General features: G+C 47.3%; 2 protein-coding genes across 4 annotated transcripts in view; one reads left to right on the forward strand and one right to left on the reverse strand.

Moving 5' to 3' along the window:
- Positions 1–943: 943 nt before the first annotated feature.
- On the reverse strand, positions 944–8945 carry eif3s10 (eukaryotic translation initiation factor 3, subunit 10 (theta)). Of its 2 annotated transcripts, none has more exons than XM_017441063.3 (22): positions 8774–8945; positions 8170–8360; positions 7945–8081; positions 7697–7860; positions 7279–7478; positions 6882–7090; positions 6628–6799; positions 6431–6535; positions 6232–6330; positions 6028–6144; positions 5764–5949; positions 4960–5307; positions 4785–4889; positions 4596–4709; positions 4390–4512; positions 4159–4312; positions 3688–3869; positions 3476–3567; positions 2822–3357; positions 2518–2644; positions 2292–2449; positions 944–1588 (listed from the first exon to the last, which is right to left on the reverse strand). In XM_017441063.3, the coding sequence occupies exons 1-22, from the start codon at positions 8820–8822 to the stop codon at positions 1419–1421; spliced, it is 3738 nt and encodes a 1245-aa protein (XP_017296552.1). In that variant the 5' UTR covers positions 8823–8945; the 3' UTR covers positions 944–1418. The 2 variants fall into 2 exon arrangements, with proteins under 2 accessions (XP_017296552.1, XP_017296551.1); XM_017441062.3 differs by having other exon boundaries at positions 2756–3357.
- A 727-nt stretch (positions 8946–9672) lies between these two features.
- dennd10 (DENN domain containing 10) overlaps positions 9673–11767 on the forward strand; it is an 8754-nt gene continuing 6659 nt past the window's right edge. For both annotated transcript variants that reach the window (XR_005232644.1, XM_017441061.3), the window contains exons 1-6: positions 9673–9972; positions 10185–10381; positions 10473–10552; positions 10625–10773; positions 11310–11421; positions 11614–11714. Coding sequence is in view for 1 of the 2 variants with exons in the window: in XM_017441061.3 (XP_017296550.1) it covers positions 9927–9972; positions 10185–10381; positions 10473–10552; positions 10625–10773; positions 11310–11421; positions 11614–11714 (685 nt within the window). In the remaining variant the exon portion in view is untranslated. The remainder of the gene's footprint in view (positions 9973–10184; positions 10382–10472; positions 10553–10624; positions 10774–11309; positions 11422–11613; positions 11715–11767) is intronic.

Consider the following 11767-nt stretch of genomic DNA (forward strand, 5'->3'; position numbering starts at 1 on the left):
GCGGCCTCAGGATTACCAGACCACCGAGCTGTGGCCTCAGGTTCAGCACAGAAAGTAAAAAACAGGAGACTCCACAGTCTCAGACAGGAGGCCGTCAGGGACAAACCTACCTGTCATCATGATGAGAACACCATCCATCCCACAGGGAAGCACGGTGGTGGCAGCATCATGCTGTCCACCTCCCAGCAGGACAATGAGCCTGAACCCTCTGCTGAAGAACCAGTTAAAGGTCCTGGAATGGTCCAGTGAAAGCCCAGACCTCCGTCCAGCTGAGAACCTCTGGTTGTTGGACACAAGCAGCACCGTCCAACCTGAAGGAGCTGCAGACGTTTGGACATGAAGAACGGACAGAAGGTCCAGGTGAGACGGACCTGAAGACACTGACAGCGGCTCCATGAAGCACCAACACAGGGTCAAAGTCAAATAAATTAAAAATAAAAACCCTCCAAAAAAAACAACTTGGGTTTCAGGTTTTTGAGATGAATCGTTTTGGAATTCCCTGAATTCTCAGGTTGTCCTTAGAGTCGTTCAGAGCTGCAGGTAAACAGATGACCGGAGGCTCACGGGTCGTTTACAGGTAGTTAACTACAACTAATCACTGAAAACTCAACCAGGATTAAAGTTCCCAAATAATAAAACTTCTCTTCCTGACGAAGAGGCCGGTTTGACTCCGACCGGTGAAGAAAAAAAGTTACTTTTCTCTCATTTCTGCAGGTTTACAGAAAACATCAGAGTTACCAAAATAAAATACCAATGTTTATACAAATATTTGTATTAATTTATCACAGAAATCTCTGTTTGCGTGGCAGAGAATCATCACAGAGTCCTGATTTAATCTTCTGGAGTCGACCTTAGAGGAGTTTTAGTTGCTGAGAAACTGCTTACATCCAGTTCAAAGTTCAACTGATCAGCCCGGAGAGGGAAAAGAACAAGACCAGATGATCGGAGGTGGTGAGCAAACATCTTTATTAATAAAGGCTTCGTCTATAAACATACAGCCTGGTTGGAACCAGCGATGCAGCGGGAAAGAAGCAAACGGCGAGTATCAGGTGACCTGTTGATGCTCGAAACATGCACAGCAAAATCTAAATCCACCAAGTCATCGAGCGGTTAGGAAGCTTCCAGAGAAAGAGAGGAGTTATGGAAACTTTACGCTGATGTCAGAACTTCGGGAAGTTAGCAGTGAAGGTCTGTTTGTTTTAAAGATTAAAAGACTTTTAACCACCTGGTTGTTCAGAATCAGGTCTGAGGCTCGTCCATTAAGGAGGTTTCAGGTGGACAGAAACTTGGCTGAAAGGTTTCAGGACAGAAAATAAACTTCAAAGAAAACTACGAGCTACAAATCAAAGGATTATTATCAGTTATTAGAAGCCAGTAGCTACTCATTTAACGCTGCCACCGACTGATGAAGAATTAACTCAGCGGCGAACCGTCGTCCAGCCGTCGTCGTCCGTCTCGTTCTTGGTACGACGAGGGTTATCCTTCTCAGAGCGCCAGGCGCTCTTCTCCCCTTCGCCGTCACGCTCACCCTCCCTGGGCCGCTCCCGCTCCTCCCGTTTCTCTTCACCTCCGCGGCGCCAGGAGCCACCTGAGGAAAAGAGGTCAGAGATCAAACTGCAGATAACAGCTGACAGCTGGGTGAGACGCCGCCTCACGCCTTGATACAGAACCGACTCTCAGCTGAAGGAACCGGGGACAGGAGGAGGACCTCAACATAACAGACAGTCCAAAGACAAAGACGTGGACAGGTGTCTTGTTCTGTCTCAGTAGGGGTAAGACACGCAGACAGCTCTGTGCTGTCATCATCCTCAGAGGTAGAGAGGACGCTCTGTCCCTCACAACAGAGGACCGGTCCTCTCCCCTGCGCCGCCACAAACACACATCTATGATGATGAAGAACTAAGATTCATCCCCGAGTCGATGCGACTTATCGCGGTTATCGCCCCACTCCCAACGCTGCCGTAACGACGGTGAACCCAGGACCCGTCACATCGAGCTTTTAAAGCTTGGTGCACAGCTCAACAATCCTCTGATGGTGAGGTCCGTTTATCACTTTGTTTGTTTGTGTTTCACATTTTAAGAAGCAGCAATCACTGACCGAAGTTTATTTTTAACTCAGGTGAAGTCAAACAGAATTATTATTAATAAAAACAAAGTTCAGATGTTCTGCTCGGCTGGAACTAAATGAAAACAAAGTATTTGTTTTTGTCTAAAACCTGAATGATTTAAATAATTCAGTTTGATGTCAAATCTTTACAGAAAACTGTAAAACAGATTTCTGATTGGTTTACCTTCTTCAGGATCTCTGGGTGGACCTCTCACATCACGATCATCACAGGGCGCTCTGTCACGGCGCTCGACACGGCGCTCATCGCGGTCCCCGTCTTCTTTGCGAGAATCTCTCCAGCTTCCATCTTCCGTGACTCCTCTCCTCCAGGCGTTGTCCTCTCTGTGAACACAGATCAGTTTAATCGTTCTGCGTGATTACAGCTCACTTCAGACCCGTGTTGGACTCACCTCTGTGGACGACGGTCTCTGAAGCTGGTCCTATCGTCCCCTTCGCCTTCCTCTCCGTCATCATGAGAGCCACCACGAGGAGGTCCCCAGCTCTCTTCTCGAGCCTTTTCTCGCTCTCGCCAGCCTCCTACAGAAGGATTCGATTATCATCCAGTAAGAGCTGCAGTCCAGACCTGCCGCCTGTTTATAAACCGTTCTGATTGTCGGTCATTAAAATCATGTACAAAAGCAAACTAACCAGGTCTACCAAGGGGCTTCCAGGGTTGGGAGTCATCCCCACCACGACGTGGACCATCATCCATACCTCTTCTTCCAACTCTGTCCTCATCCCCTCCTCTTCTGGGGCCCCAGTCGTCGTCAGCCCCTCGCCTGGAGGCCCTGGAGTCATCCAGACCTCTACGAGGACCTCTGTCATCATCGAAGCCCCGCCTCGGGCCGCGGTCGTCGTCGAAGCCCCGTCTCGGGCCGCGGTCGTCGTCAAAGCCACGCCTTGAACCGCGGTCGTCATCGAAGCCGCGTCTTGGAGCGCGATCGTCATCGAAGCCGCGTCTTGGAGCGCGATCGTCATCGAAGCCGCGTCTTGGAGCGCGATCGTCATCGAAGCCGCGTCTTGGAGCGCGATCGTCGTTGAAGGCACGCCTCGGACCGCGGTCGTCATCGAACGCCCTGCGAGGTCCACGGTCGTCGTCCATCAGTCTGCGTGGAGGACGCTCATCATCACCGCCGCGACGTGGAGCTTGGTCATCTTCTGAACCTGGACGAGGTCCCTTCTCATCTCCGCCCCTGAGGGAACCAGACTTGTCTTCTCTCTCATCGTCTTGTCCTTTTTGTCTCCAGTCCCTGCAGAGGACACGACACTCGTTCAGGCTGAGCGACTTTTATAAATTCATTAAAGCTTCAAAACGTCTCTGAAAACGCTGCTGTGAAATTAGACAGAATCTGAGAAAACCGTCCACACCTGTCAGGAACGGGACGACGCCATTCTGATTCGCCTCCTTCGGTGCGCCTCCTCCACCCTCTCTCATCCTTCTCCCCCCTCTCCCCCCAGTCCTGTAACAAAAATCATTGCTGTCACACTGGAAGAGGACTGAAAGAATCACATCGACATGAAGAAATGACGATTCCTGAAACCAATGAGGCCGACTTCATATTTTAAGTTATTTTCTGAACCTTGGATTTATCCTCCGGTGGAGCTCTTCTCTTCTCCTCGCGGAGGCGTTCCCGCTCCTCGATCTCCTGCTGACGGGCGCGCTGCGTGCGCTCCTGCTCCTCCAGTTTCCGCAGACGCTCCTGGTACTCCCGCTCCTCCTCCTCTCTTCGCTCTTGTTCAATGCGTTCCCTCTCTTCACGCTCTGTTAAAAAAAAAAAAAACAACAACATGGGAGACGTTGAGATTCTGCTCAAAGGGTCTGTTACAGATTCTCATTTCATTTTCACCTGAGACTCACTTGGTTCAATTTAAAAACAGGTGAATACGATCCTAAATATTAGGTTTAGACTTGAACTGCATCAGTTTATCTTTTCCCAGGAGATTCTAATGCATCACGGCTCATTTCTAACTCAGAAAGCTCCAGGGGTCAAGTTTGTTTCTGTGGCTGACACATTTCGGTTACTCGTAGTTTGATAATAATAACTGTAAACCTTTCTTGAGCTGCTCCTCGTGGATGCGCTGCTTCTCCTCCTCTTTCTGGCGGTAGAAAGCGTTACGCCTGTCCTCTTTGCGCTGCCTCTTTCTCTCCTCCAGGCGTTTCTTCCTTTCCTCCACCAGACGCTCCTCGAATGCTTTCAACTTTTCCTGTGGAGACAAAGAAAGATTACTAATAACGAACAGGAAGGAGTCGTTAAGGAGGAGAGTTTTGGATGGACTCGTACCTCGTAGATGAAGCTGCGGGCAGCGGTTATTTTGGACAAAAAGCCGTCTTTGTCCTCCACCATCCTGGACATGCGCTTCTTGTGCTCCAGAGCTTTCTCTCGCTCAACTTTCATGTTATTGATCTACAAAAAGAAACATCCGGATTAATACACCCCAATCACTCAGTATCAAGTCTTTTTGCTGTTTGTATCCAGGCGCTCCTCACCCGCTCCTCCTCCTGGAGCTCCCACAGCTCCATGTCTTTGATCCGCTGCTCCTCGTAAGCCTTTTTGATGAGAGGGATCTCCTCCAGGCGCTTCGCCCTCTCGAAGTAATCGATCTGCAGAGAAACGACAATCAGTACCCAAATCTCACATAGATTACAGATAATTAATCAGATCAGTCATCTGGTGACCTTCTTCTCCTGATTCTTCAGGCGCTCCTGAAGTTCTTTCTTCTCCTTCTCCAGCTGTTCCACTTGTTTAGCCATGATATAGTCCGGATCCAGCTCCTCCAGGTCCTGGACAAAAGAAATCTGTTAGTTTCACCTAAAAAACTCAATTAAACACGCAGTTCCACTCAGACTTTACCTCGATGTCAATATCCTTGAAGGCTTTGGCGCCAAGCTCAGTCTTCTTGATTTGTTCCAGCCGCTCACGAACCGTCTTCTTCTTGATCTGCTCGTGCTCCTGCATGATGCGCTCCTTCTCCCTCTCCTTGGCCTCCTGACGCAGACGCTCCTCCTCGGCTTTGCGAACTTTCTGCATCTCAGCCTCTCGCTGTTCCAGCTCCTCCTTCTCCCGCTGAATGTTGAGGCTCTCGAGGCGCTCCTTTCGCTCTTCGATGGTCTGCCTGCGGGCCAGGATGCGCTGGTGATCCTTGCGGGCGTTCTTCAGGTACGCAGCGATGGCCTGCTGATTCTGCTCGTCGCGTTCTTGCTGAAAAAAGGACAAACATCCCAGTGGTGTTTAGAGCCAAGAACCAAAGGCAAAGTGCTGTGGAAACGAATATGTAAAATAAAACTATATCTAATATTACTCTAAGAAAAAACTTGTTAGAATCAGATTTAAATGTAGGACAAGTTAAAGGTTTCTTGGTTCTGATTTATTGTGTAGTTCCTGGCTTTCAGTTGCTGCTGTTTCACACAAACATTGAGTTTGACACCAATAACATGTTTTATGGCCACAAGCTGTGGAAAAAACTATTAATTTTTACAGTGTCATGTGTTAAACTTTACTTAACTTCACTTTTTCATGAACTGCCATAAACTTCGCTGCACAGTAAGACCCTAAATGTCTCTGAGATCTTTGCCACTTTCACAGGAAAGCGTGAGGAACATCCCTGCAGAGGTTACAGAGGTCTGATGAACGTGCTCGGTAAGATGGCGGACTAACCAGCATGGTGGTGGGTTTGATGATATGGATGGCTTTGGCCAAAGACGCAGACATGGCGGTCAGCTGGTTTCTTATCTGCTCTGAGGGCATGTTCTGCAGGAACGGGCCGACGGGAGAATCTTCTTTAGTCGAGTAGTTCAGGTCAGAGCCAAAGCTCAGAGTTCGAGATGAGTGGTCTATCCGAACCTACAACCAGAAACATAAAGACATTTTAGATACTTTAGTCACAAGATTTATCTTTTAACGCTTTAGTTTTGATCTCACCTGCAGGTCACAGTGCCGAGCAGCATCCACGATGGAGCGCTCCAGCTGGAAAGCGTCTACAAACGGAACCAGGGAGGCCAACCGGCTGAACTCGATGCTCTGATAGATCTGTGCCACCTGATACAGACCAAGAAAAGAACAACAGGTCACAACTATTCCTGGGTTACAGGGAAATTAGGAAAGGTGAATGAGGGGAGGAGGTACCTGCTGCAGTAGCCGGAGGATGGTGTTACTCTGCAGGTGTGGAACGTACTGCTGCAGATCGGCCTCCTTCTCAGCCTGATCTCTCACCCAGTTCAACACCTAAAAGGAGAAAGAGCCATAAGACAAGAAATACCAGCTTTTATACACGACTTGAATTTAATACATTTATTTTAAAAAATACAATAAAAGCATTTCATACCTTTGTGACTCTTCCACTCAGCTTCAGAGGATGAAAATCTACCTCCAGCCAGTTATAAAGCTCTTTCACTTCAGGAACTACATACTGTAGCAGGTTAAATCGCACCTAAAGACAAACATAATAAAAGCAAATAACTCAAACATGTTTAAAGCCTTTAAACATAAAGGAATAGGTTCTTCTGTGTGTGTATGAGGTACCATGTCGTTGATGAGACTCTGGCGGGTCGGTGGAGACTGCAGACCCAGGAGAGTTGCCAGCCTGCGGTGCTTCTCCACGATGATGCCGTCCATGTCCAGCAGCCGAGCGATGTCCGTACGCTCCGGGGTGATGGGAATCGACAGGGTGGCCAAGAGGACCCTGGTGGACATCCTGAGGATCAAAGTCATGTGTTATAATCTACTTTTATCCCATCCGAGGCTAAATTTCCATCAGTCAATAGAGAGCGTGATACCTCTGCATCTCATCTGGGGTCAGATTCTTGCGCATTTCCCTGGACAGGTGATAGAGACGGTGCAGAGTGCAGGCATGGAAGAGAGCGTTTCCAGACTTCCAGAAAACGGTAGAAACTTTGTTGTAGTAGTTAGCCATGAGCTGGGGCTTGGGAGGCTTCTTTGAGAGAGCAAAGAGGCCGTGGATGTCCTCAACAGCCTTAAATGCTTCCTGTAGAGACAGAAACAAACCTGTGTCATCTTGTTGCATCGTTTCGTCACAGACTAACCAAAATGTAAATATTTCAGTACTTCCCAGATTATAGCTGAGTAGTTTAATAAATATTTGTGATACATTTGGGTTCTGCAGAGGCCGGCTGCTGCTGGCGTTTAATAAAATTAAACCCTAACTAAACGAACCTGCCAGAGCTCCATGCTTATGGCGCTGTCCAGTTGCACCAGACGCGTCTCCAGGTGCATGGACTGGCTCTCTGGGTTGTTCAGGTTGATGGCGGTGCTCTGGTTGTGGTGCCGCTGGATCTGACCCAAGTGCATTCGGAGGTTGTCGCACAGCTTGCGAAACTCAGCTTTACGGGTGTACTGAAGGCAAAACTTAAACGCTGCAGGAAAAAAACAAAACAAGACTGTTATTTACTGCAGCAGTTGTGTTCTGGTCAAATAAATAAAAAAAATAGAAACAACTTCACAAAAAAATAAACACCAGCAATACAAGCAACTGTTCTTCTGAAGAGGGGTAATGATGCACCCTGCAAACACACAGGTAGAAAACCATAAAAGAAGACATGATGTAATAGATATGGTGTTATGTGAGCGTCACCTTGTTGGGCGATATCATGATACAGTCGCTCCACTTTGGAGTTGTTCCTCAGCAGGTCCAGGCACTGGCGGTAGGACTCCCACAGGAACTTCACCCAAGGAGTGAGCAGCAGGCGGTCGGTACGATCCTGAGTGTCCTCCCCGCTGACGGCGCTCAGCAGCACGCTACAACACAAACCAGGAAGTGATGGTCAAAATCTCAACCAATCATGACTCTAAAACAGCCCAAATGCAAGTATGTTGCTTCACCTTTCTGGGGTCTGGATGTTGTCCAGGTCTTCGATGTCCAGGACCATCTGCTGAGACTCTTCCTTAGCAGTCTCTGTCTTCTCCTCTGCCAGCTTCAGGTAAGCCCTAACCACATCCTCCAGAGATTTTATATTCACCTGGCAGGAAAACAAAAATCACTTTAATACACCACAGCACAATCAGCAGCAATGCATGTAAAGACCATTATATGTAATTCTTCCGGACCTGCTGGCAGATGTTCTTGTACTGGTAGAGGCCCTCTTTGGCCAGGTGGCTCTTCCGCAGGTCCACGCACAGCTCCAGGTACTTGAGCATGATGGGTTCGTGGATCTTCTGCCATGTTCGGTGCTTCTTGCTCTTGATGACATCGTACAAGACGTCCAAGGCTGGCTGCTTTTTGCCAACCTCAAGGAATTCTGTTTAAACATATTATAGAACCGCAGCGGTTAGCTGCTAGCTAGGCCCCGATTCCCGTTTCGATAACATCAAGTCATCGAGGAGTTATTTAAAGAATTGACAACAGCAACTCGACTTTACTATCAATAACATCAAAGCATAGTTGTGAAGTTGATTTACTTAAATTATATTGTATAATTACATCGAGACATTAAACGGTCTGGCTGGTTAGCTACGGTGGGTGGTGACGTAGCGCCACGAACAAGACAGGGTTTCCCGGCCACCAGTTAGCAGCTAACATGCTAACCGCGGCTACCATCGTTAGCAGCAACAATGCTAACTGCCTATAATGTTAGCAGCGAACATGCTAAGCTAGCGGCTCTGAGCGTGAACCTGTAACGTCTCCGGAAGACAAAGCAGCTTTTCTACTCACCGTTCGCTCGTTTCAGAGCATTTTCCGGCCGCTGAAAATATGCCGGCATGTCGGCGTTGTTGTAGCGCTACTCAAAACTGACCGACTTGGTTCAAATTTTGACTGATTTCACCAGCTCATCCAAGCCTCGCGCTCACCGAGGGGACGGTGCTGGCTGAGAAAGACCGGACCTCGTGACTAGCCTCGCACGCGCTGCCAGGTGGGACCGCCCATATCAGGAAGCCATTTTATTTTTATTTATTTGGTTTTAAACACATTTATCTCACCTCATCAAATCCGCGAAACAAAATATTTAAATAATTTTTTATTGCAGCAAACATTAGAGGCGCCTTTTTAAAATCTATAATTGTGTTCCAAATATTTATTTTGCACTCAATAACTTTTTAAAGCAAACATTAATGAACAATGTTACAGAAAGATTTGACTTTATTGCAGGTTGTTAAGTTTTTCTTTTTGATAAAGAAACCGAGTAAAAAGGCATACAAATTGGAACTCATGAGTTCATCACCATAATATAATTATGAGCGCAATATTCAACTTTTGTTTTTGAGAACATTAAAAAAGTTGCACAAAACATTTATATATTTAAGATCTATAATAGAAATTTCCCCTGCAGTTTACTATTCAAAAAATAACCTACATTTGTATTAATCAAATTGTTTTGTAAATTATATTTGATCATTTATGAAACATATTAGCTGTAAGTATCACAAATAGACGGAAAATAACTCTTCAACTTTAAAAGAATTCAATATTTTAACAAATATACAAATAAAGTTAAGCAATGTTTATATTATTCACAGAATTTTCGGGGAGAAAAAAAAACCAGGGGTCCTTGAACGCACCATTACAGCCCGCCTAATGGCAGGCTGTGATTGGCTGAACGCCGTGGCCCCGCCCTCACTGTCTTCCCGTCCCGGAAAAGGAAAAGGAATCGGCAGAAGGAGATGGAGAAAATCTGTTGACAGTTGAAAAATCAGCCAAAAAAACCGACTGGATTTTAAATAATTGATTTTATTTAATTTTTACCACCTTTATATTTTTGTTTTTGGACATTAGAGGATCTCCTGACGGTTTTCTGAGTGAAATTTGCGTCCAGGGAGGAAGGTAGATGCTGGTTTGTCTCCAGTTGTGAACTCTTCCTTCTGGGAACATGACAGCGACTGAAGCACAGATCATGTTGAGCGTCGGGTTGATAGGTAAGTCTCAGCTGTCTGCTCATTTTAATTCGTGCTTTTGTTGATGTTTAGTAGTTGTTTGTAAAGAAGGTGTCACCTGAGCCTTTCAGGAGAATCACGTGACAGCAGGATGACCCATGATGTTCCCTCAGCTGGGTGTGTCTTTATATGATGGAGATCTGCTCCCAGAAACAGATTCATGCAGGAAGTCGTCTTTGATTCCTCTCCTCCAGAGAAAGATGTGAACGGAGACACTCTGTGGGTTTGGTGCTACCCGTCTGTGTGCCCGGAGCTGAGGCAGGTTCTTCTCAGGAAGTGCTGCCTGACGCAGGAAGGACGGGATTTCCACACGTTTGTGTTCGGTCATTTCAGCCGCACCTGGTTCTACATCACGACGGCGGAGGTGCAGGAGCCCACGGCGCTGAGTAAGGTACTGATGAGGGCGCACGCCGCCTCTCCACGCTGCTGAGGAAAAACGAAACCCCGCTGTGAAATGTCTGAGCTGCTTTTCCTCCTGACAGGTCACCCATTTTTCAATTGCTGTGACAGCGAAAGACTTCAACCCCGAGAAGTACGCGGCCCTCAGCCGAATCCTCTGCAGGTAAGACCATGACGTTCCGCACAGGTTCAGGGTCCAGGCGGGTTTCGGGCAGCGTTTGCGTTTGTTCTCCAGGACGTACACGAAACACGGCAGCCCGGTGAAGATGATGGAGGCCTACATCACCGTCCTCACCAAGGGAATCTGTCAGAGCGACGAAAACGGCTCCTTTCTCATCAAGGACTACGACGTTCAGACAGCTTACCTGGCAGGTTCCATCAAAGGTACGGCCTCACGCCTGCCACAGGTAACATACTCACTATTTACGCTGCAGGCTGACGATTAATGATTCAAGTCAATAAATGTTGCTGGTCTGAAGTCCTCAGGTGCAGCTTTGCTTTTTATCGCCGGCGCTGAAAGGCGAAGGCGGGCAATGATGTTTTTGTCAGAAAATAACCAATTCAAGATGGCTGCCATAACTTTATATGTTTTCCACCTGAGCTGCTGTTGGAGTGGTTCTTCTCTGGAAAAGATGATTTTAGTTTGAATCTTTTTTACTTTCAGGGAACTGAGAACCGTTGAGCTGCAATGAGGACGTTTCTGTGGCGGTTTTACTTTTTTCTGTTTTTATAAAACTTCGACTTGTTTTCACATCTCTGATTCCTGATCGAGTCTCTGATTTAATGAATCTGTAAAACGTTTCAGGTCGTTCTCCAGCAGAAACACGGGAAGCTTCTAACAAATGACCGGAGTTAGAAAAGTGTGATGCGTAAGAACCTGATGAGTGTCAGTAAAACATCTGTCCTGACGTTTCCTCCAGATGTGGTGTCTCAGTTCGGAGTGGAGACGATCATCTTGTACACCGCCCTGATGCTGAAGAGGAGGATTGTTGTTTATCATCCTCGGGTCGAAGCTCTGTTAGAGTTCACCAGGTGAGGTTACAGCTAGCTGCTGCTGTTTCCTCTTGAAGCATCTTCAGAGTTGTATCTAAATAAATAAACATGTAACGCTAAGTTGGTGGTAGCGTCAGACTAGCCGTTAGCTCGTCAGTCCCGTCGTCTGCGACAAGTAAGATATTAACTGTCCTTTAAATGTCTGATCCTCCCGTGGTTCTGTCTCTGCAGAGTTCTGCCGGCGCTGACGTGGCACCGGAAAGACTGGTCCATCCTGCATCCGTACGTCCACCTGACGGACGCCGAGCTGGACGACCTGAAGACATGTCCTGGTGAGGACGCGGGCTGTCCCGTCGGCTGCTGAATCAGCTGTTACAGTCAAAAC

Source organism: Kryptolebias marmoratus, linkage group LG22 (assembly GCF_001649575.2).
Source record: "Kryptolebias marmoratus isolate JLee-2015 linkage group LG22, ASM164957v2, whole genome shotgun sequence".
NCBI classification, from domain to species: Eukaryota; Metazoa; Chordata; class Actinopteri; order Cyprinodontiformes; family Rivulidae; genus Kryptolebias; species Kryptolebias marmoratus.